The 24189-nt window shown below is 48.4% G+C and overlaps 1 protein-coding gene across 1 annotated transcript in view; it reads right to left on the reverse strand.

The window, feature by feature from the left end:
- Nucleotides 1–24189, reverse strand: part of LOC140387413 (A-kinase anchor protein 13-like) — a 478070-nt gene that overhangs the window by 19525 nt on the left and 434356 nt on the right. Inside the window, 6 exon segments of the mRNA XM_072470498.1 lie at nucleotides 1716–1786; nucleotides 3607–3768; nucleotides 11617–11805; nucleotides 14167–14249; nucleotides 17482–17663; nucleotides 23756–23832. Coding sequence (XP_072326599.1) covers nucleotides 1716–1786; nucleotides 3607–3768; nucleotides 11617–11805; nucleotides 14167–14249; nucleotides 17482–17663; nucleotides 23756–23832 — 764 coding nt within the window.

A 24189-nucleotide genomic window follows, 5' to 3' on the forward strand; every position in this document is an offset into this window, starting at 1 on the left:
TGTGCCAAAGGTGACAGAATGTAGAGAGCTGGGTGACATCACTGGACATAGGCCATCAAGAAGAACATACGAAACAGAAGCAGGAGCTGGTTTAGCACAGTGGGCTAAATAGCTGGCTTGTAATGCGGAAGAAGACCAGCAGGACAGGTTCAGTTCCCGTTCCAGCCTCCCCGAACTGGCGCCGGCATGTGGCGACTAGGGGCTTTTCACAGTAACTCCACTGAAGCCTACTTGTGACAATAAGCGATTATTATTATTAGGAGACTATTCAGCCTCTCGAGGCTGCTCTGCCGCACCAGATCTTCAACCACAACTCCACTGCCCCACCCTATCCTCATCCCCAATTCCCTCAGCGTCCAAAAATCTATCAGTCTCCTGGATATACTCAACAGCTGAACACCCACTGCCCCCTGGGATTGAGAATTCCAAAGATGGGCAGTAGGGTAGCACAGTGCCTCGTGGGGCCAGGGGCCCGGGTGACTGTATGGAGTTTGCACATTCTGCTCGTGTCTGCGTGGGTTTCCTCCGGGTGCGCTGGTATAAAGATGTGGTTATGTGGATTGAACATGACTGTCCAAAGATCTGCAGGTTAGTTGGGGTTACAAGGATAGGGCAGGGGCCTAGGTAGAGTACTCTTTCTGAGGCTCGGTACAGACTCAATGGGCCGAATGGCCTCCTTCTACACTGTAGGGATTCTATGGATTCTGCACACAATCCTTTGAGTGAAGAAATCATTCAAGGAGACTCAACTCATTCCTAAATGATCGACACTTACTGAGTTCTAGATTCCCCAGTCGGGGAGCTGCCTCTCGGCTCAAAACCAATCATGTCCTTTAAAAAGTTTTAAACGCTACAATGAGACTACCTCTCACTTTTCTAAACTCGAGTGAATAAAGGCTCAATTTCCCCTCAGAGGGCAACCTTCTCACCACAGGATTTAATCCAGTTTACATTACAAGATTATATGATGAACTCAAAGCAGGGACAATATCATTAATAATTCTAGATTCGGAATAAATATGGAAAGGATCGTTGTTTGGAATTGGTCGATTCCTCTCTTTGGCCCTTGTGCGTGGCAAGGTTCAGTTCATGAACATCGCCACTAGAGGGCACATTAACCACAATGGCTAGATCGACACTTCCCACAATCAGAGTTGTTTGTTAGATAGGGTTACCAACACTGTAGGATTGCCCGGGCATCTGCAGGAATGGGAGGTTACTCTCGAGGAAAATACCATCAGCAATCCAGGAGAGAAAAAACAAGTGCTCATTTTACTTTTTTATGAACATTTAAAAAAAAACAGATGATGAAAAAATGGCCGTTTGCCTGGGCAGTGTTGTAAGGCGCAATAGGCGATCTTCTGGCTGTTCGCGCCAGCGGTGTTTTCCTGTCCCACCAACGGTGAACTCGGGTTTCCCAGCGGCACCGGGTGGATTCAACTGGAAATCCCATCGCCAGCGGCGGGACCAGAAGACCCCCCCCCCCCCCCCCCCCCCCCCGCCCCCCGCCGGGAAACACCAGGCGGGACGCCAGAGAATCTCGCCCAATGTTAATGAACCTCCAGGGTGGGTGTTCCTTTTGTTGGCTGGCCTGGCCAAGGGGGGAATGTTGGCATGACCAGCTGAACAATACATCTTTAAATGTACCGCTGAAGGTGCAGCACAAAATGTAAAGGACGTCTGGTCTGCATGATGTCTGAGTGAGGGTCATTTACCTTCTTTAAAACGCTGTCTGACTCAGTTCTGCGAAGGTCTTGCCCATCTTCCACTTCGTCCTTCTCTCCGTCTAGAAGTAAAGATGCCACAGTTTAGCTCCAAGAACTTGCTCACAGACAAAACTTTGTTAAAGTGCTTCACAGAGGAAGATGTTGAGCAAGCTACTGGAATGACATACACTTTTTAGCCCAGAACTGACCATCGGGCCTACAGCAGCGTATGTCCACCACACCCCAAAGGCATAACCTGCTACTTCTTTCTCTTGTGTCGCTAGCTATCCATCTTCCCCCTTAGGCAAGCAACCAAAGGCGCAAAAAGGCAAATTTTGGGAAGCCCTTTGAAGCGGGCAGAGAGCGAACAAAAGTTTGCCAAGAGAATTGCAGAGTGCAGGATGTTTCTGCCGATGGTGGAGTGAGGCGCGCCGCAGGCAGATGTGTGCAGGGTGCAGCTGGAAGGCTTGTGATGATAGAGGAAGGCGAGGTGAAGGAATTTAAGCGGTGAACGAGGATTCATGTAAGATTTGTGGCTGGCTTTCTCTAATCGTGCAAAGCAATTCATTCTAATAAATGGAAGGCCACATTCTCCTCGGGGTCTGAATGTTATGCATCCAGAGTTTTTTTTAAAATATAAATTTAGAGTACCCAATTCATTTTTTCCAATTAAGGGGCAATTTAGCTTGGCCAATCCACCTACCCTGCACATCTTTGGGTTGTGGGGCGAAACCCACGCAGACACTGGGAGAATGTGCAAACTCCACACGGACAGTGACCCAGAGCCGGGATCGAACCTGGGACCTCGGCGCCGTGAGGCAGCAGCACTAACCACTGCGCCACCGTGCTGCCCTAGGCCACATTGTTAACAAAATAAGACATGTTAATATATATTTTTTTAAAATCACGAAGTCAGAAAAAAACAGGGGACGAGGTGCAGCAGCCCGAGGGGAACATCTCAAAACCAAACTCCGAGAGGGGAGCACCCCACATCTGAGTTGTGGGTTTTGTGAATCCCAGCACACATCATGACCACTTTACTCCCATCTGATTTTCCTAAGTGAAGGAGTTAACTTGTGCCCGGCACAGTTCTACACCATGGCTCTGACATTCTTGTTAAACGGACAGTAACCGAGTGTTTAATTGTATTCAGGTGGTGGCCATGAACTGGAGGTTCACTGTGCAGCCGGCTGAAACTGTGGCGGTTGGGTTTGGAGGTATGTGCTTGTAACGTGCGTCTCTGTAAATAAAGATTTGAAGGTGTGTGAAAGGATTGGGCTCCAATTTTAACCTGCACCGCCTGGCTACCTCGAATGGAACACTCTTTCTTTCCTCTCTTCATTTCTGCCCCAGTTGTCATTCCTATTGTGAGAGTCAAGGTCCAGGCACTGAGAATCAACAAGCAATCCAATTATGAAAGAGGTCAGAGCCAAGCCTGATCAAGTTCTCACCCGTTATTCACACAAGTACATATTCTAGCAGGGGTCATTTAATGATGACCAGGAACCAGGACTGTTGTGTTCTCTTGTTCCCTATGCAAGGCACCGTTGGAGCAGTACCAACCACTGGCCTGGTCAAGACAAGCTCAGTTGGCGCATTGCAAGGGTCTGAGAGCAAGATTGCCATTTCACTTTACTGTCTCTTGCTGGTAGATTCAAGACCCGCTTTGAAAAGGAACAAGGCCCTTGAACAGACCCTAGGGGCTGTTTAGCACAGGGCTAAGCTGCTGGCTTTGAAAGCAGACCAAGGCAGGCCAGCAGCGCGGTTCAATTCCCGTCCCGGCCTCCCCAAAAAGGCGCCGGAATGTGGCGACTAGGGGCTTTTCACAGTAACTTCATTTGAAGCCCACTTGTGACAATAAGCGATTTTCATTCATTCATTTCATCTAAAACACACTTACTTTTCGTGGCGCTCATCTGATGGCTGTCGAAGCCGCCAAAAGTCTCGGCCCTCCTGGGTAAGGAGATGTGCCCCGTGATTCCTTCCTGCTCCGACATGCCGGCTGTCTGCTGTCCGATAGCGCCTCCAAAGCTCGAAGACAGGGCGTTCTGCAGAGTCTCGACTGGATAAAGAGAGCATTCAGTCAACACTCGCAAGAAATTTAGAACAAATTAAGAGAGAAGGAACACAAGAAAATGACAGTGCTGCCAAACAGACATACCTACTGGATGTTGGATACGCCAAAAAACCTCACAATTATCCCACTTCTAAGATTTTGTTACAATTTCTTGCATATTATAACATGACACTGGCGGGCAATCTGCGGCCATGGATTCGGAGTGCAGCCCACAAAATATTTGTTGACCGTTTTCCACCCTGAAACTGCTCCAACTCCCAGAAAGTAAGATTTGCATTTAGAAAACAGTTTTCACAGACACCGGACATCTAATTTGTGCACAGCAAGCTCCCACAAACAGCAATGTGGTAATGAGCTGATAATCTGTTTTCTGCGATGTTGATTGAGGGACAAATATTGGCCAGGACACCAGGGATAACACCACTGCCCTTCTTCGAAATAGTGCCATAGGAGCTCTTACACCCACCCGAGCAGGCAGACGGGCAGGATCATCCAAATCACCGTGCCTCCAACACTGCGGCACGCCCTCAGTACTGCATTGTTGCACTCCAGTCTTGGAGTGGGAATCGAATCTGGAATCTTGTGTCTCAAAAGTGGTACTAACTGAGAATGTGCAAACGCTACACGGACAGTGACCCGGGGCCGGGATCGAACATGGGTCCTCAGCGCCGTGAAGCAGCAGTGCTAACCACTGCACCACCGTGCTGTCCCTTACAATCCATGTATGTACAATGCGAGAACACAGACACACTATCAGCACCATTGACCATCGAACATAAAGAATTGTTTCAAATGATAATTTCTCCACCTGACCTTAAGTCACGGCCCGGAAGGACTATTCAAAGGACATGCACTTCCTAGTGTCTTGGGTTAGGCATTGATCTTTCACTTTACATAGAATTCTTTACATAGAATTTACAATGCAGTAGGAGGCCATTCGGCCCATTGCATCTGCACCGGCTCTTGGAAAGAGCACCCTACCCAAGGTCCACACCTCCACCCTATCCCCACAACCCAGTAACCCCACCCAACACTAAGGGCAATTTTGGACACTAAGGGCAATTTATCATGGCCAATCCACCTAACCTGCACATCTTCGGACTGTGGGAGGAAACCGGAGCACCCGGAGGAAACCCACGCACACACGGGGAGGATGTGCAGACTCCGCACAGACAGTGACCCAAGCCGGAATCGAACCTGGGACCCTGGAGCTGTGAAGCAATTGTGCTATCCACAATGCTACCGTACTTTGCGACCTGGGTTCAAATCCAATTCAGACAGGATTGGTGAATGGTTCCAGTGTCTGCAAGGGCTCCAGCGTAAAATGAGTTTGGGCTGAATCAATGCACCACCCAGCAGACAAGGGCCAATGTAAAAAAAAAAACAACCTTTGTGGCACCATTAAATTTGCAATCTCGCTGCAAGTGGCGGCAGGGCGGCAAACTTTACAAGTTCTTGGAAGTGTGGATGAGCAGAGGCAAGTTCTTGGAAGCGTGGATGAGCAGAGGGATCTAGGTGTCCATGTACAAAGATCCCTGAAAGTTGCCACCCAGGTTGATAGGGTTGTGAAGAAGGCCTATGGAGTGTTGGCCTTTATTGATAGAGGGATTGAGTTCCGGAGTCAGGCGGTCATGTTGCAGCTGTACAGAACTCTGGTAAGGCCGCATTTGGAGTATTGCGTACAGTTCTGGTCACCGCATTATAGGAAGGACGTGGAGGCTTTGGAGCGGGTGCAGAGGAGATTTACCAGGATGTTGCCTAGTATGGAGGGAAAATCTTATGAGGAAAGGCTGATGGACTTGAGGTTGTTTTCGTTGGAGAGAAGAAGGTTAAGAGGAGACTTAATAGAGGCATACAAAATGATCAGAGGGTTAGATAGGGTGGACAGTGAGAGCCTTCTCCCGCGGATGGAAATGGCTAGCACGAGGGGACATAGCCTTAAACTGAGGGGTAATAGATATAGGACAGAGGTCAGAGGTAGGTTCTTTACGCAAAGAGTGGTGAGGCCGTGGAATGCCCTACCGGCAACAGTAGTGAACTCTCCAACATTGAGGGCATTTAAAAGTTTATTGGATAAGCATATGGATGATAATGGCATAGTGTAGGTTAGATGGCTTTTGTTTCGGTGCAACATCGTGGGCCGAAGGGCCTGTACTGCGCTGTATCGTTCTATGTTCTTTAACAGCTGCTATGCGGCATTGCTCACCTGTGCTTGAGGCAGGTTTTGTGGAAGGATCTATTATTTTGCATCTAACCTGTGCCACCAGACCCGAGGATACTTGATGTGGCAACACAGAGAGGCTGCTTAACTTGACATCTAACCCGTGCAAGATCGGATTCCTAATGTCAAAGATTTGAGTTATGGGCAAACAGCAAAGAAACGTAGGTTTGAAAGGAGATAAGAGATGTGATCTTATAGAGGCACAGAAGGTAGCAAACAAGTAATAGAGCACATCAGTCTAAAATACAAGTGTAGGAAAAGGGACACGGCGTTCACATTGATAAAAGGGAAACATAGAACTAGTGCAAGGATATTCTTTTTAACCTTTACTTTTTATTTTTAAAAAAAAACTCAATTTTTTCCAATTAAGGGGCAATTTTGCATGGCTGATCCACCTACCCTGCACAGATTTGAGTTGTGGGGCACGAGACCCACGCGGACATGGGGCGAATGTGCAAATGCCACACGGACAGTGACCTGGGGCTGGGATCAAACCCGGGTCTTCAGTGCCTTGAGGCAGCAGTGCTAACCACCGTGCCGCCCAATGATATTCTTTATAGGAACAATGATCACCACTAGGAATGGACCCTTTGATAGTTTTGGTGGAGGCGGATTGCGGGTGGAAACCCTGGAATCGCTTAACAAATAATCGGACGTGGAAATGGGAGGAGTGGAAATTAAGCGGTGGGATTCTCCGGGGCTGCCCCACAATGGGAAACCCCATTGACCGGCCGGCATAATGGAGGATCCTGCTGGCGGGTCGGGGCAGAAATGCGGCGGGGCGGAGAATCCAGCCCAGGATCTTCTGGATGGATGAAACCAAGGTGGGTGGAATGGTCTTTCTCAACCCGAATTACTGTGTGAAACACGCAGGCTGAAAGCTGAAACTACAAAGTGTTCCTATCCCTCACTCAGATGAGCAGAAAGAATTCACAATGAACCAGAGAAACAGACATCAATATCGCACATGGACGTGTAAAATGTTTGGACATGAACCATTCTCGTCTGTCTGCATCTTCGCAATTCATTTGCATGCCTTCAGATTGTGCTTTGTGATTCGATTGATTTCAACTGAAGCAAATCTCCTGCCTGCTGTTTCCAGGATATGGCCGGCAGTTTGTTGCCACAAAAGTGACCACACTTTCGGGTCAGATAATAGTTTTAAAAAGGCAGTAAGATGAAAGCAGAGTGCTGTTGATCTCCTATCTCCTTAGGCCGGCTGCTGCCTGTCTGAAAAATGAATGAGCTAATGAATGAGCTAATCAGTTTTTCTTTCCTGTCTTCCACCGAAGACACAGACTTTTGTCTAATTTATTCTTCGAACATGGGCTTTATCAGCCAGAGCAGCATCTATTGCCCATCCCTGGTTGTCCTCGAGGTGGCGGCGTTTGTCACAATATGTGGATATTGTAAAGCACATAAAGGGTTAATGTAATGTTATTACTCCAGTCACTAGATGGTGCTATAGAGCAACCACATAAATATCACATGCCTCCTTGACTTCTGGGAGATAGATGGAGAGAGTGGAAGAGAGCAAGACAGAGTAGTTGTGAGATAGTTGAACTAATAGTATAGTTAATAGTGTAGGTTAGTGTAATCTTTACTTAACTAATTCCTTAGTAAAATGTTCATATCTAATTCAGTGTAGTGTAATAAATTAGCTTTGTTTGTTAAACGCACCTTGCTGTTCTTTGTTAACACTACAAACTTCACCATCCTGAAAGAACTAAAACGAGGAACACAAGTGTTGAGCTCCCTTCTTGAGCCATTACAATCCGTGTGGTGTGGGTGCTGACAGGTTCGGAGTTTCAGGATTTCAACCCAGTGACAGTGAAAGAATGACCATTCTTGCTGTACTACTATTCTGCAGACACCTTTCCCAAGTATTAACCTGTTTTGTGTTTTAACCGCGACACATGCACTTTCCAGCAGGGTTATCCAATTAGGGATCAGGAACATAGGGTGTGGTTTTTCAGGCAACCCAGCGCATGTTTAATGGCAGGGGTGGCCGTCCGCCATTGGCTGGTGGCACAATCTTCTGTTCCCGCTGTTGTTAACAGAGTTTCCCGTTGAATGCATCCCTCCCTGCCATGAAAGCCGTGGCGGGAGTGTGACATCGGCGGGACTGGAAAATCCCGCCGGCGCAAACGGCTGGAAAATTCCGACTGCAGGACAGCAGGACTCTCCCTGCCAGCACCAACTCCCACACGTGCAGGGGCACCGAAGTCCACGAGACTGCCCCAGCTTTTATCCCACAATGAGCACAGGCCAAGGATTGAACCTGGGGCCTCAGTGATCTGCCTAGCTCACTGGGTAGTTTATTGATCCTCTGAGCCATTGGAGCAGATACAGGGGAAGCAAATTAACGGAGGCATTAGTGGGGCACAGAAAGTTCAGGATCAAGCTTAAGAAAGCTGTGGCTGGTAAAAGTAGGGAAAATCCCAAGATATTATCAATGGGAAGAGGGTAACCAGGGAAACAGTAGGGTACATTAGGGACCCACAGGAAATCTGTGGGTGGAGCCAGAGGACATTGGTAGGGTGTTGAACGAATACTTTACCCAAGTGAATGAGGAGGTAGATATAGAACTCGGGAGAAAGACTGAGGTTCTTGACCAAATTGCCAAAGGGAATGACAAGGTATTGGAGGTGTTGGCAAGCTTAAAAGTGGGCAAATACCCAGGTCTGGATGAAATGTGTCCCAGGATGTTGTGGGAAGCGAGGGAGGAGATTGCAGGGGTTCTGACCCAAATTTTTAATTTCTCTCTGGGTCAGGGGAGGTACCAGAGGACTGGTGAACAGCTAATGTGGTCCCACTATTTAAGAAAAGTTGTAGAGATAAGCCAGGCGACTACAGACTTGCGAGTCTCACGTCAGTGGTTGGGAAACTACTGGAGAAGATTCTGAAGGAGAGAATCTATCTCCACTTGGAGAGGCATGGGTTGACCATGGATAGTCAGCATGGCTTTGTCAGAGGGAGGTCAAGCCTAACAAATCTGTTGAAATTATTTGAGCATGTGACCGGGTGTGTAGATGACGGCAGTGCACTTGATGTAGTTTACATGGATTTTAGCAAAGCCTTTGACAAGATCCCACATGGGAGACTTATAAAGAAGACAAATGCACATGGGCTACAGGGTAACTTAGATCAGAGAATTTACAGTGCAGAAGGAGGCCATTCGGCCCATCGAGTCTGCACCGGCTCTTGGAAAGAGCACCCTACTCAAGGTCAACACCTCCACCCTATCCCAATAACCCAGTAACCCCACCCAACACTAAGAGCAATTTTGGACACTAAGGGCAATTTATCATGGCCAATCCACCTAACCTGCAAATCTTTGGGCTGTGGGAGGAAGCCGGAGCACCCGGAGGAAACCCACGCACACACGGGGAGGATGTGCAGACTCCGCACAGACAGTGACCCAAGCCGGAATCGAACCTGGGACCCTGGAGCTGTGAAGCAATTGTGCCATCCACAATGCTACCGTGCTGCCCACTCAGATCTCTGAAGGCAGAAGGGCAGATTAATAGGGTGACATAGATTACAAAGCAGGGAGGTCATGCAGGATTATCATAGATTATCATAGAATTTACAGTGCAGAAGGAGGCCTTCGGCCCATCGAGTCTGCACCGGCTCTTGGAAAGAGCACCCTACCCAAGGTCAACACCTCCACCCTATCCCCATAACCCAGTAACCCCACCCAACACTAAGGGCAATTTTGGACACGAAGGGTAATTTATCATGGCCAAGCCACCTAACCTGCACATCTTTGGACTGTGGGAGGAAACCGGAGCACCCGGAGGAAACCCACGCAGACACGGGGAGGATGTGCAGACTCCGCACAGACAAGTGACCCAAGCCGGAATCGAACCTGGGACCCTGGAGCTGTGAAGCAATTGTGCTATCCGCAATGCTACTGTGCTGCCCCAAAAATACTTTTCACTGTACTTTGGTACTTGTGACAATAAATCAAATGAGACTTTTAATTCCAGATCCATATTGAATTCAAATTTCACCATCTGCCCTGGTGGGATTTGAACCCAGGTCCCCAGATCTTGTTCTGTGTCCCTGGATTATTAGGCCAATGTCAAAACCATTGTGCCACCGCCTCCCCCGGTGTATAGAACTTTGGTGAAGCCACAGCTGGATTTGTGTGCGCAATTCTAGCTGCCATAGGATGTGATTACACTGGAGGGGGTGCAGAGGCGATTCACCAGGGCGTTGCCTGGGATGGAAGCTATGAAGAGAGTTTGGATAGGCTTGGGTTGTTTTCGCTAGAGTAGAGAAGACTGAGGGGCGACCTGATCGAGGTGTACAAGATTATGAGGGGCATGGACAGGGTGGATAGGGAGCAGCTGTTCCCCTTAGGTGAAGGGTGAGTTACGAGGGGACGCAAGTTCAAAGTGAGGGGCAGGAGGTTTAGGAGGGATTTGAGGAAAAACTATTTTACCCAGAGGGTGGTGACGGTCTGGAATACACTGCCTGGGAGGGTGGTAGAGGCAGGTTGCCTCACATCCTTTAAAAAGTACCTGGATGAGCACTTGCCATGTCATACCATTCAAGACTATGGGGCGAGTGCTGGCAAATGGGATTAGGTGGGCAGGTCAGGTATTTTTCATGTGTCAGTGCAGACTCTGAAGGGCATCTTTTGCACAGTATTATTCTGTGCTCCTAAGCAGTAACCAGAGCATTGCAACTCACCACTGAGTTTACAGAGTGCGGGTTTACAAGGTGAACAAAGCCTTGCCCTAACATTGTCACATAATGGGATTCAGGGAAACTGCGTCATAAAACCCCAACTCGTATACCATTTTAACATTGTTAGTTTCCTCCACTTGGGATCTTGCCTTCCTCCTACCTTCACAATGTTGTCTGCCGTGGTTCAACAGGGTGGGCCACCATCTTCCCAAGGGCATCAAAGGATGAATAACAAATGCTGGCCTTGCCAGCAAAACCCACATCCCACTCAGGAAAAATAAATCTCAACGTAAAGGAAATTTTCAGTTGCTTATTCTCATTTGGAAGCGAGGTTCCACTCATTTGGTCTTGACAGGCCGCACAGCACCATTTAAAGTCATAACTTGTAACTGTTTGTTGGTTTAAGATCACTTCGAAGTTGGTTAGTAAACAGAATGGCTTGGCATGAGTCAGAGGTGCAAAAACAAAGTCAGAGAAAAATAAGATTTTTCTCATGGGATTGGGAATTGCCAGCTTCCAGGACTGGGTCAATAATGATTCATTGAAAGTCCTTTAAATTTACCTGGTGCTCTGCCATTTCTATCTTGCATGCTGCCAACTCTGTCTATAGACCGGTTAGTGGTGGTTAACTACCCGGTAATGTTTTGAACAGAAGACCATTGCCGTATTTAGTCTACACATGCAGGCCACTCACTGGCTTCTTGACTGCAATTTCAGTCCTCTATCCACTTTCCAAATATGAATTTAACTCAAGTTCTTTATAAAATCTTCCCTTGATTTGCTGCCCCAACATGCCAACGGGTGATCTGATCCAGCATTTGACCTTTTTGTTCAAACTGAATAAAATGCTGCATTTCCAGCTCCAGGAATACATGACCGATCACAGTTTGACCGCAGTTTTGTTTTAAACTGACCTTCTTTCATTGCGTCTTTGAGCAGCGACTCTCCCTTTGGGGCATCCTCTGAATTGGCTCTGAAGAAGGACCTGGCAACCAGACTCCGAGAGGCTTCTTCGTGCCCGCTGGTCTCCGCAATTTCCTTGTACAGTCTCAGCTTCTCTTCCAAGAGTGAAAGAATCTGTTGGTCTCTTTCCTGCAGCTTCTCTGTGTTGCAAAGAACAAAATGGAATGACTGAACACCCGTTAAACTCAGGCACAGCAGCAAGATGGGGAGAAAGGGAGGGGAAGAATAGCAAGTCGATCAGAGAGGGGAAATACCATAGACCACTGCAAAATGGCTGAAAGCCCGAGGTTCAAATTAACTTGATGCTGAGTCAAGGGATTCCAACAGGTTAGCAGTTGGGGTCCTACAATTTGCATTTGTGCCCTGGAACTGAGGGAGAGGGCACTATTGATCAGAACCTCTTGCACCAAAATGTGCTTTCATTCTTGCTGAAGATGGGAGTTGACCTTGGCTCTGATGGTATAATGCAAGGGGGCTAATGCTCAATATACAGAATACAGAAAAAGGATTGGCAGACTTTGGGATCTTGCCCCACACTCGATGACGGAACCATCAACATTATACCTGTTCTACCACCTCACAAGATAAGAGACAACACTCTCTCTCTCTCTCTCTCTCTCTCTCTCTCTCTCCCCCCCCCCCCCCCCCCCCCCCCCCCCGCCCACCCGCCACCACCACCACCACCACCCAAAAGGGCCAGTAGAGAAAAAGAACTCAGGAAAATTCCTCTCTGACCAGTACAGGTGATTACACATCGACCATGTCAAAATTCACAGCTGCAGAAGGATTACTTGGCTGCTGAGCCCTGTAGAAATCTCATCCCAGACATTGGGAGGAACGGGAGGGGAAAATCCCCAAAACACTTTGACACAAAAAAAAAAATCTCACGGGAAAAATCAATGATGAAAGTGACACTTTTAAAAACGAAGACTGAGTCAGTTATCAGTTCCTGATTAAAATGAATCCCCTAATAGCAAAAAAAAATAACCTGAATCACTGTATTTGACATCAGGTTGCATCCTAAACAGAACTTCTATTAAATCATAAGTTGATTCTGATAGTAAAGACACTATCAAAAAAAAAAAAGAAAGGCTTGCTTGAGGAAATTTGTTTTTATATTTTCCTCATTAATGAAAAACTGGTACAAATGTACATTTTTGTAAACGGTATGCTAACTTACTGTAACAATTCAGCCCCAATTGACAATGGATGTGCAATAGTTGGCTGTGGGACAGGAAGAGGAAAAGCAGCCCGGGTTCCTGCTCCTAAGTGCTAATCCGAGATCTCAGTTGAAGAGTTGGACGTGCGTCCGCAACATGCCCCCCGCCCCCCACCACCATATTATCTTGGCAAGGAAAATTCAGTTGCCCTTCATGTAACAGAATACATCATATATTCATGAAAGTTGATACTCATACTCATTGTTGATGACTTGTTAAGCAACTTCTGAAAGGACATACATTGATAATCCTTTTGGCTTTGTCTTAGTGCGATATTGATTGACGGTTACTCCTGTGAAGTACCTTGGGCCTAGTATCTCAGGAAGGATGTGCTGGCCATGGAGAGGATCCAGAGGAGGTTCACAAGAATGATCCCCAGAATGAAGGACTTGTCATATGAGGACTCTGGGTCTGTACTCGATGGAGTTTAGTGAGGGGATCTCATTGAAATTTACAGAATACTGAGAGACCTAGATAAAGTGGACATGGAGAGGATGTTTCCACTATTCGGAGAAACTAGAACCCGAAGGCGCTGCCTCAGGTTGAAGAGACGAGCCTTTAAAACTGAGATGAGGAAGAATTTCTTCAGCCAGAAGGTGGTAATCTGTGGGACTCATTGCCGCAGAAGGCTGTGGAGGCCAAGTCACTTGAGTGTCTTTAAGACAGGGATAGATAGGTTCTTCATTAATAAGGGCATCAAGGGTTATGGGGAGAAGGCATAAGAATGAGTACGAGAAACATATCAGCCATGAATGAATGGCGGAGCAGACTTGATGGGCCGAATGGCCTAATTCTGCTCCTTTGTCTTATGGATGTTTCATTGCATCAAAGGTGCTAAATAAACACAGTTGGCAATGATGCTCTCCCGCCCAACAGAGCGACTCACTGGTGTTTTCCATCAAAGTTCACACGTGAATCATTTTCAAGGCATGACTGTTGCCCTGGAACCTCACCCCCAGTGTGCAAGCATTCAAAATGAAGAGGTGGAGAATGAAAACAAGAAGAATTGAACCTCCCTCTATTCAGTGGTAGAATACTTGTACATGGCTGACAGTTTTGAATGACTGTCCAACAATCTCCCAACGAACAAACATAAATAATCTTAAAGTAAGCCCATTACCCCCTTCATCCCATTTTGTCTCACGGAGGGCAAACACTTCTAAAGTCTTTCCGTGAGTTTTCAAACACAGAAACTCGAGCCCTGGCCCCACCCTTATTCACTGCTTGGGCCTGAAACCTTCAGCTGTAGTTTCTTGCATCTCCATGTATCCAATTAAATACCTTTCAGCTCTTTGGCTCTGCTTTCCAGCTGCCGCCTGTCTTCCTCAGACTCGCTCGGGATTCCTTCATCTTCATCCTGTCCCCTGAGGGATGAACCAGAACAAGTGGGTTAAAAGTCGTTCCGATATTCACAGTGCTGGGTCATATTTAGCGGAGGTGGAGAAAGATATTTAATGTCTCTTAAACTAAGGGTTGGGCAAATAGTGAGGGTCGGAATCCGTAAAGGATTGAATGGGTTCTTTTTATTTTTTATAATTTTTATAAATTTAGAGTACCCAATTATATATATATTTTCCAATTAAGGGGCAATTTAGCATGGCCAATCCACCTACGCTGCACATCCTTGAGTTGTGGGAGTGAAACCCACGCAGGCATGGGGAGAATGTGGAAACTCCACACGGACAGTGACCCAGGGCCGGGATCGAACCCGGGTCCTCAGCGTTGTAGCCCTTTGAATGGGTGAAATGAACATCCACAATGCTCTGGTCAGATTGAATAGAGTGGAATTGGAACTGTTCCAGCCTTTCGCGAGCTTCCTTGGTGATAAGTTCTACCTTTTTCTCGCTGGGTTTTTGAAAAGTTTGGGCATCATTGGAAGTTTCTAAGCAGCAAAACACGTCACCTGCCGAGTGGCATTAGAAAAAAGTGATTGGGCAGAATCTGGTTTGATGACTGGGGTTATATTGGCAGGTAACTGTGGTGATACACCACTGTACTTCCCTAGCATTGTACATAGTTATATAATAGTTGTGTGTAACGTGGCCCTGTAATCCTGTGTATTGTACTGTGTATTGTACTGTAGCTTTGTAGAGGTTCGGTCACCTGTATGTAACCTGACCTGGCCACGGAGAGCTCCGCCTTGGCCACTCACCCGGGAGTTAGGTATAAGACCCAGCTTCAGAGACCTGACCCATTTTGTCTGGGGTCGTCTGTGTCGGGTAAGCTTCCTATGTAGTGTATTAAAGCCTTGGTTAAAGTCTCACATGTCTTTGTGGTTCTTGACGCTTAGTGCATCAGTAACTTGTCAGCAAGGCCTTTATACCAATTGTACCAAGAAGCCTTGTTTGCCAGCTGCATGAAGTGGGCAATGCCAAGTGAGCTCCCTATCCATCACAGACAGATAACTTAGTGCAGCACGCTAGTCAATTCCTAATGGGTGTTTTCTGTGGGCAAGCCACAAAATTTAAAAATTGGTCCTTTGAAGCCAACAATAAACAATGCAAGTGTCTAACCCAGTGATGCTCAACCTAGGTTAGTGAGTGGGCCGCACAAGTGGCCCGCTTTCTTCTCTGTGGGCAGCAAGACTGAAATCGGGCTTGTTCACTAACCATAGAATCCCTGCAGTGCAGAAGGAGGCCATTCGGTCCATCGAGTCTGCACTGACCCTCCAAAAAGCACCCCACCCAGGTTCAATCCCCTGCCCTATCCCTGTAACCTCACCTTCACTTTGGACACTAAGGGGCAATTTAGCAATGGCTAATCCACGGGAAGAAAGTGCAAACTCTGCACACAGTCACCCAAGGTCGGAATCGAACATAGAATTTACAGTGGAAAAGGAGGCCATTTGGCCCATCGAGTCTGCACTGGCCCCTGGAAAGGGCACCACACCTCCAACCTATCCCCGTAATGCAGCAACCCCACCCAACCTTTTCTTTTAGACACTAAGGGCAATTTAGCATGGCCAATCCACGCAACCTGCACATCTTTGGACTGTGGGAGGAAACCGGAGCACCCGGAGGAAACCCACGCAAACACGGGGAGAACGTGCAGATTTCGCACAGACAGTGACCCAAGCCGGGAATCGAACCTGGGACCCTGGAGCTTGAAGCAATGGTGCCAACCACTGTGCCGCCATGGTCCCATGAAAGAAAGTAAATACATTTAATAACGCCTAACATTTCATAACAAGTTATAGAAAATGCTTAATCATTAACAGAAGTGTCATCAACTTCAAATGACAAAACAAAATAAATATTTGCACTTTGGACGCAGAGCGAGTACATGGCCCTCACAGTCAATGTTGTGAGCAATCAGCACACACCTCACTTCACTTATCCTTGCTTTTCGTGTGAATCACTTCCATCATTCTCTAGGAAAACATTACACAGACAAACATCAGCAGAATGGGTCAACACGTGGGCAACGGTCAACAAAATGTCTCATGGGTCTCACGCAGAATCCAGATGGGTTGCATGTGCCCCCCTCCACTCCCACTGGTTTAGCCCCTTATTTTGTGTCTCAAGTTGGTCTAGAAATACTGCTAAAGGAAATGTTCTTCGTCAGATTAATGGCCAATGAGAGAACAATGACTGGTGATCACAATAAACTGTGGCCCATACCGGGTGAAGGTGAAATTTGAGCTGCCCAAACACAACTCCAAGAACCTCCCTCTCAACTTGGACATAGCTTTCTTCTCCTTGACAGTCAGCCTTGCATGTAAATTTCTACAGATACCAGGGCAGGTTGCAAGGATTTGTTTTTTCTTTGAAGAGTTGCCAAATAAGAAAAATGTTTAAACATTGAAACATAGAAAATAGGTGCAGGAGGAGGCCATTCGGCCCTTCGAGCCTGCTCCACCATTCATATGATCATAGTGAGTCATGCAAATTCAGTATCCCACTCCCGTTTTCTCTCCATACCCCTTGTCCCTTTAGCCCCAAGGGCCACGTCCAGCTCCTATTGAATATATCCACCGAACTGGCCCCAACAGCTTTCTGTCGTAGAGAATTCCACACGTTCACAACTCTCTGAGAGAGGTTCTTCCTCATCTCAGCCCTGAATGGCTTACCCCTTATTCTTAGGCTGTGATCCCTAGTTCTGGACGCCCCAACATCGGGAACATTCTTCCCACATCTAGCCTGTCCAGTCCCATCAGGATTTTATGTTTCTAGGAGATCCCCTCTCATTCTTCTAAACTCCAGTGACTCAAGCCCAGTTGATCCAGTCTTTCTTCACATGTCAGTCCTGTCATCCCTGGAATTAGTCTGGTGAACCTTCGCTGGACACCCTCAATAGCAAGAATGTCCTTCCTCAAACTAGGGGACCAAAACTGCACACAATACTCAAGGTGTGGCCTCACCAAGGCCCTGTATAACTGCAGCAAGACATCCCTAGTCCTATACACAAATCCTCTTGTTATGAAGGCCAGCATCTCATTAGCTTTCCTCACCGCCTGCTGTACCTGCATGCCAACCTTTAACAACAGTTCCACCATGACACCCAAATATTAATTTGTACTGAATGGCAAGGGGGTGGTCAGCTGGTCACTTCACCCCCTGCTGGGTACCACTCGCCCTGCCACACAAAGGCACTTACATTGTGCTTGTAGTCTGCTGAATGATTTGCATCCAGTTGGTTCTCTCCTCTTTGGAGCTGGTGTGTACCTCGTACATCTCCGGTGCCTGGGCTGCAGCGCTGATGAGGAACAATCCCTTTTCCTCATGTGCTATCTCACGTACAATAAGCTTCTGCAGGGGCACCACAGTAGACTTCTGGTCCTAAAAGAAGTATTAGAAGATTGGCGTGAGTGGGTTGAGAAAAAGATAAGGAAGTAACACCTTCACCTAAGAATGAAAATATGGTTTAGCTCTGATAGGGCTGGAACTAAGGAAATATTTGAGTCTAAAGCAGAGAGAGCGAGAGAGAGAGAGAGAGAGAGAGAGAGAGAGAGAGAGGAGAAAGGGGGCAGGAGAAAAGAGCGAGGAAAGGGGAAGGGGGAAATAGAAAGGAAAGGGGGAGGGGGCGAGAGAGGAAAGGGGGAGTGGGTGAAAGAAAGAGGAAAAGAGGACTAGAGTGGGGAAAGGGGGACCAGAGTGGGGAAAGGGGGACCGGAGTGGGGAAAGGGGGACCGGAGTGGGGAAAGGGGGACCGGAGTGGGGAAAGGGGGACCGGAGTGGGGAAAGGGGGACCGGAGTGGGGAAAGGGGGACCGGAGTGGGGAAAGGGGGACCGGAGTGGGGAAAGGGGGACCGGAGTGGGGAAAGGGGGACCGGAGTGGGGAAAGGGGGACCGGAGTGGGGAAAGGGGGACCGGAGTAGGGAAAGGGGGGACTGGAGTGGGGAAAGGGGGGGACTGGAGTGGGGAAAGGGGGGGACTGGAGTGGGGAAAGGGGGGTTGGAGGGGGGGGAAAGGGGAAGAGAGGAGAGGGGGAGGTGGAAAGAGAGAGGAGATGGGGAGGTGGAAAGAGAGAAGAGAGGAGAAAAGAGAGAGAGGAGAGGGGGTGGTGGAAAGAGAGAAGAGAGGAGAAAAGAGAGAGAGGAGAGGTGGAGACGGAAAGAGAGGAGAGGGGGAGACGGAAAGAGAGAAGGGGAGGCGGAAAGAGAGGAGAGGGGGAGGCGGAAAGAGAGAGGAGAGGGGGAGGGGGAAAGAGAGAGGAGAGGGGGAGGGAGAAAGAGAGAGGGGGAGGCGGAAAGAGAGGAGAGGGGGAGACGGAAAGAGAGAGGAGAGGGGGAAAGAGAGGAGAGGGGGAGGGGGAAAGAGAGGAGAGGGGGAGGGGGAAAGAGAGGAGAGGGGGAGGGGGAAAGAGAGAGAGGAGAGGGGAAGGCAGAGAGGAGGGGGTAAGGGGGAAAGAGAGAGGGGGGCAGGTGGAAAGAGAGAGGGGGAGGCGGAGAGGAGAGGGGAAGGGGGAAAGAGAGAGGGGGGGGGAGAGGCACGAAGAGAGAGGGGGAGGGGGAGGGGGAAAGAGCGAGGAGGGGGAGAAATACTTTCTGGTGGCCAACTGAAAACATTGACGATGGTCTAGCAGTTTTTTGTATGCTGGGATTTGTTAACTCAAGTTGGCAGGTTAGGAGAAAGGAGGTGGAATAAAACATGCCTAAAACATGAAGGAGGAAATCACATGAAAATGAACAATTGGTGCAGGCTGATGGGTCAGTGATACATGGTGCCGGGGATGGGTGTGCTGTGGGTTTGTGCCCAGTGGTGAGCAAGGTTTCTAACCAGGATGTATGTGGAAGGGCAGGAACCTGATAGAGGTGCTGGAAAATCAAACCGCTTTGTGACAATACCACTGAAAGCTCGGCTGTGCTGGGCAGGGCATGGTGTTTGGATGAATGACAAATCGCTGAAACACATCCTGTACAGAGAGTTCAAATGTCACAGTGTTCCCATGCTGGGCAAAGGAAGCAATTTAAGGAGCTGTTGAACTGCAATGGGCGTGTGACAGTGGCACAAACATTTGGGAGGGAAATCCCTGCGGATTTACTATTCCTAGTTCAGCTATAGTGTGGAAATGAAAAATGAAATGAAAATTGCTTATTGTCACAAGTAGGCTTCAAATGAAGTTACTGTGAAAAGCCCCTAGTCACCACATTCCGGCGCCTGTTCGGGGAGGCTGGTACGGGAATTGAACCGTGCTGCTGGCCTGCCTTGGTCTGCTTTAAAAGCCAGCTCTTTAGCCCTGTGCTAAACCAGCCCCGTGGTGGATAAGCAAGACATCCAACAGCAGCAGAAGTTACAAGAAATGGTGCAGAAACACCATAATTTGTGATGGCAGGAATTAGAGATTGCGAGGGGCAAGGTTTAGAGGAGATGAACGAGGCAAGTTTTTTTTACACAGAGGGTAGTGGGTGCCTGGAACTCGCTGCCGGAAGCAGGGACGATAGTGACGTTTAAGGGGCATCTTGACAAACACATGAATACACATGAATAGGATGGGAATAGAGGGATACGGACCCCGGAAGTGTAGAAGATTTTAGTTTAGACGGGCAGAATGGTCGACGCAGGCTTGGAAGGCTGAAGGGCCACCTTCACAAAACAAACACTGTCAAATATAGTCGGGGTAGAGAGATTTGGCAGTCTGTCAGAGTCCTCCCTTCAACTTAATAATAATAATCTTTATTATCACAAGTAGGCTTTCTCTGCAATGAAGTTACTGTGGAAATCCCCTAGTCGCCACATTCCGGCGCCTGTTCGGGTAGACAGAGGGAGAATTCAGAATGTCCAATTCACCGAATAAGCACGTCTTTCGGGACTTGTGGGAGGAAACCGGAGCACCCGGAGGAAACCCACAGACACGGGGAGAACGTGCAGACTCCTCATAGACAGTGATCCAAGCCGGGAATCGAACTCGGGACCCTGGCGCTGTGAATCAACAGTGCTAACCACTGTGCTGCCGTGTTGCCCAAATCACTGGACTTGCTCATTCCAAGTGATCCGTCAATTGTGATGTCCTCACCCGAATGGGTCTTCAGCAGTTAAACAGCCAAAGATTTGGGTGCAATGAGGCAGGCGATAATATATAAAGATCCATTCTTTGATGACTCAAAGTCTGAAACAAGAGGGCTGACTAAGTGTCAAAGAAGCCACACAGTTCACATCAGCATTTTCCAGTTGTGGCGACTGATGTCATTCTGAACTACAATTAAGCAGTGTTCAGAGACTGAGAAATTTATGCTCAAAGTGTGGCAGACAGGAAGTTTAGCTGTAGCAGCTTAACAAGTGGTGACCCAAACATCACCCTACTGCCACACTTCCAATGGTTTCAATGCTTCTCGGCAAAGGTGTGCGTCATTCGCCTCCAAGCTACAACAACAATCTATATCTCTCTTGCCTCTTAAGGTGATGACATGCCCCAGGGTTTGTTTTTAAAAAAAATATTTTTTTATTCTCCTCCTTTTTCACATTTTCTCCCAAATTTACACCCAACAATAAACAATAATGAGTAACGAATGTAATGTCAATCCTCATATCAATAACAACGATCCCATCCTCCCACCAAACCCCCAAACATTAGCCCGCATGTTCACATAAACAACGAGGCAAAGGCTACAACATCTGCCTCCGCGCCCTTTTCCAACCCCGGCTGGTCCGACACTCCGAATATGGCCACCTGGGGGCTCGGGTCCAGTTTCACGTGCACCACTTTCGAGATTACCCTAAACACCTCCTTCCAGTAATCCTCCAGCTTCGGACAGGACCGAAACATATGAATGGGGTTTGCATGGCCTCCCCCGCAACGTTCACACACATCTTCTACCCCCTCAAAGAGCCTGCTCATCCTCGCGCTCGTGAGGTGCGCTCTATACACCACCTTCAGCTGTATCAGCCCCAACCTCGCACACGAGTTGGACCCAGGGGGTTTCAACAGGAACATTATAAAACAAAGTATGACATAACGAGATCAGACAACCTAAAACTTGGTCAGAGCGAAGGGCAGCACATAGCACAGTGGTTAGCACTGTTGCTTCACAGCTCCAGGGTCCCAGGTGCGATTCCTGGCTTGGGTCACTGTCTTTGCGGAGTCGGCACGTTCTCCCAGTGTCTGCGTGGGTTTCCTCCGGGCCCTCCGGTTTCCTCCCACAGTCCAAATATGTGCAGGTTAGGTGGATTGGCCATGATAGTGTCCAGAAAGGTTAGGTGGGGTTACGGGGATAGGGTGGAGGTGTGGGCTTGGGTAGGGTGCTCTTTCCAAGGGCCGGTGCAGGCTCAATGGGCCGAATGGCCTCCTTCTGCACTGTAAATTCTATGATTCCATGAAAGCTCGGTGGAGAGAGGTAGGGAAGGAATTCCAAAGCTCATTGCCCAAAATTCCACTTCCATCCTCTCCTTGCGCCAGTGCAGCTCCGTGGGAAGCACCTCCTGCTGTACCTCGGCCCAGGCGACAGGGTGGTCAGTGAATGTCAGCAAACCCTGTGACTGGAGTCTGATAAATAGCTGCATCTATTCTCAGCTTGTCCAAATGCCTGCGTAGATATGTGAACTAGTTTGTGACACTTGCTGTCTCTGAGACAGTCACAACAGGGGAATTTCCCACTCCAGAATAAAACAAGCAATGCCTTAAAAGTTCAGCCTATTTCCTGTGATTACAACATCGCATTACAAATCCTCAGCAAGAAAGACATCTCCAGCCAAAGTTCAATTACTGGACGAACGCCAATTCCAGAGTTCAAAATATGATCAAATCAGGGTTTGCCGAGGGTGGGGGAAACTAATCAAGGATTAGTGAGTCAGCTTTCACGAAGCCTTCTTGTTTGCTTATTTTACGACTGGAAACAAAAACCTTACTTGTGAGATCTTGCTGTGCATAAATTAGCCAGCAAGTTTCCTTATGCACCAATAGTAACTGCATTTAAAAAAAATATAAATTTAGAGTACCCAATCCATTTTTCCAATTAAGGGGCAATTTAGCGTGGCCAATCCACCTAGCCTGCACATCTTTGGATTGTGGGGGCGAAACCCACGCAGACACGGGGAGAATGTGCAAACTCCACATGGACAGTGGTAACTGCATTTTAATTGCTTGTGCGGAACGCCTGAACGTGTCTGGATGTGAAGAGTTGAACATGTGTTAGCCTTACTTTCCCTTGGTCTCTTCAAGCAACAGACAACCATAGCAGTGCCCAGTGTGAGCACACCCAAAATGGCTGCTCTCCAAATGAGGTAACTGAGTGCCAACAATGGGAGAGTGCCAACGAGGTTCATGATGGCGCGAAACAGCCCCTATCCCGACCGGTTCAGGGCCCGATAATGGGCTAGGAGCGGGGCTACGTCATCTACACACGCCAGGCCTTGTCGCCGTGTAAAGGCGGCGCCGCATACATGACGCGGCCGGTGCTGCATAACTGGCGTCACCCACGCATGCGTGGTTGCCGTCCTCTCTGAGACCGCCCCGCAAGAAGATGGGGGGCGGATCTTGCGGGGCCGCGGAAGGTAGGAGGTCCTCCTTCAGAGAGGACGGCCCGACAATCGCCGGGCACCGATTGCGGGTCATCCCACATGTGAGGTACCCCCCCCCGGTGCAGGACCCCCCCCCCCCCCCCCGCAGGCCGCCCCCCCCAGCGTTCCCGCCCTGTTCCCGACGGCAGCGACCAGGTGTGGACGGCGCTGGGGGGAACCCGCCGTTTTGGGCTGGCCGGCTCGGCCCATCCGGGCCTGAGAATAGCAGGGGTGCCGGGGAATCGCCATTTTGGGTGTCTCCGGCCTGTGGCCCGCGGAACTCGACGGGGCCGTTCCCGCTGCTTGGGAGAATCGCGGGAGGGCGTCGCGGGAAATTTTGGCGGCCCAGGCGATTCTCCCAACCGGCGCGGGAGTGGAGAATCTCGCCCCTTGTATTCAACCAGAGATATGTCGTTTTGATGCCATTGGTGGGGTTGGACTCCATGTGCAGACTTCCCTGACGCTTTACTTATTTTGAGTTAACTTGGATCAGGAAGTCCATTGTGGTTTCATCTCTTTTTACAACCAACCCCGCTGACTTCCTGCTGCAGCTTCCAACATCCACCCAAACAAGACAGGCGAGGGCACCAAATGGCGGGACATGCTGGAGGGACGAATGGCCATCCTTATATTGCTTTGTAGAAACATTGCTGCACTCCCTCGGCACTGCACGAGTCCAGCTCTTGCGTGGAATTCAAATGCATTGCCATATGAGATTCTCAATTCAATTGCAGAAATTAGAGCAGCCTTTATCTGAATGTTTACCAGTCTTTCCTTATTTGACCCGAATTGGAATCAATATCATAGTTGATGACTCAATTATCAGCATTAAAATAAGCAGAGTGTAGTGCAGAATGTTACATAAGCAAGTAGTCCATCAACTGAAACAAGAAATGTCTTAAAATGATCGAACCTCAAGAGGAATTTTAACTCACCAGTGTAGCAAAATTATACTTCTGATCCTTCTCTTGAAGAAACACCAGCAAATCCGAAAGCAACACAGCCTGGACTTCTAAACAGCAAAGAGGTAAAGTCGTAGTCATTGGCCGTTGAAGCACAAAGTCAGAACCACAATAAATGAGCCAGAAAATGTCAAATCATCTCTGGAGTAGGATCATTTGTTGCAGGTTAATTTTCCTTTGACAATTGCTCATCTTGTTTGTTAAACAGGCTGATCATCAAACCTTTAGGGGCATGGGATGGCGAGGGAGAGGGAATCACAAAAGCATTGTGCTCCACTATGCCCATTGTTTTCCCCCCCGAGACTGACAAACATGGCAATCTATCACCCAGCCCAGCCCACATGTGTACAGTTTTAATTTGACTGATGTGGAATACGCACCATCTCTCACAGGCACACATTTCAGTT

This window comes from Scyliorhinus torazame, chromosome 12, assembly GCF_047496885.1.
Source record: "Scyliorhinus torazame isolate Kashiwa2021f chromosome 12, sScyTor2.1, whole genome shotgun sequence".
NCBI lineage: Eukaryota > Metazoa > Chordata > Chondrichthyes > Carcharhiniformes > Scyliorhinidae > Scyliorhinus > Scyliorhinus torazame.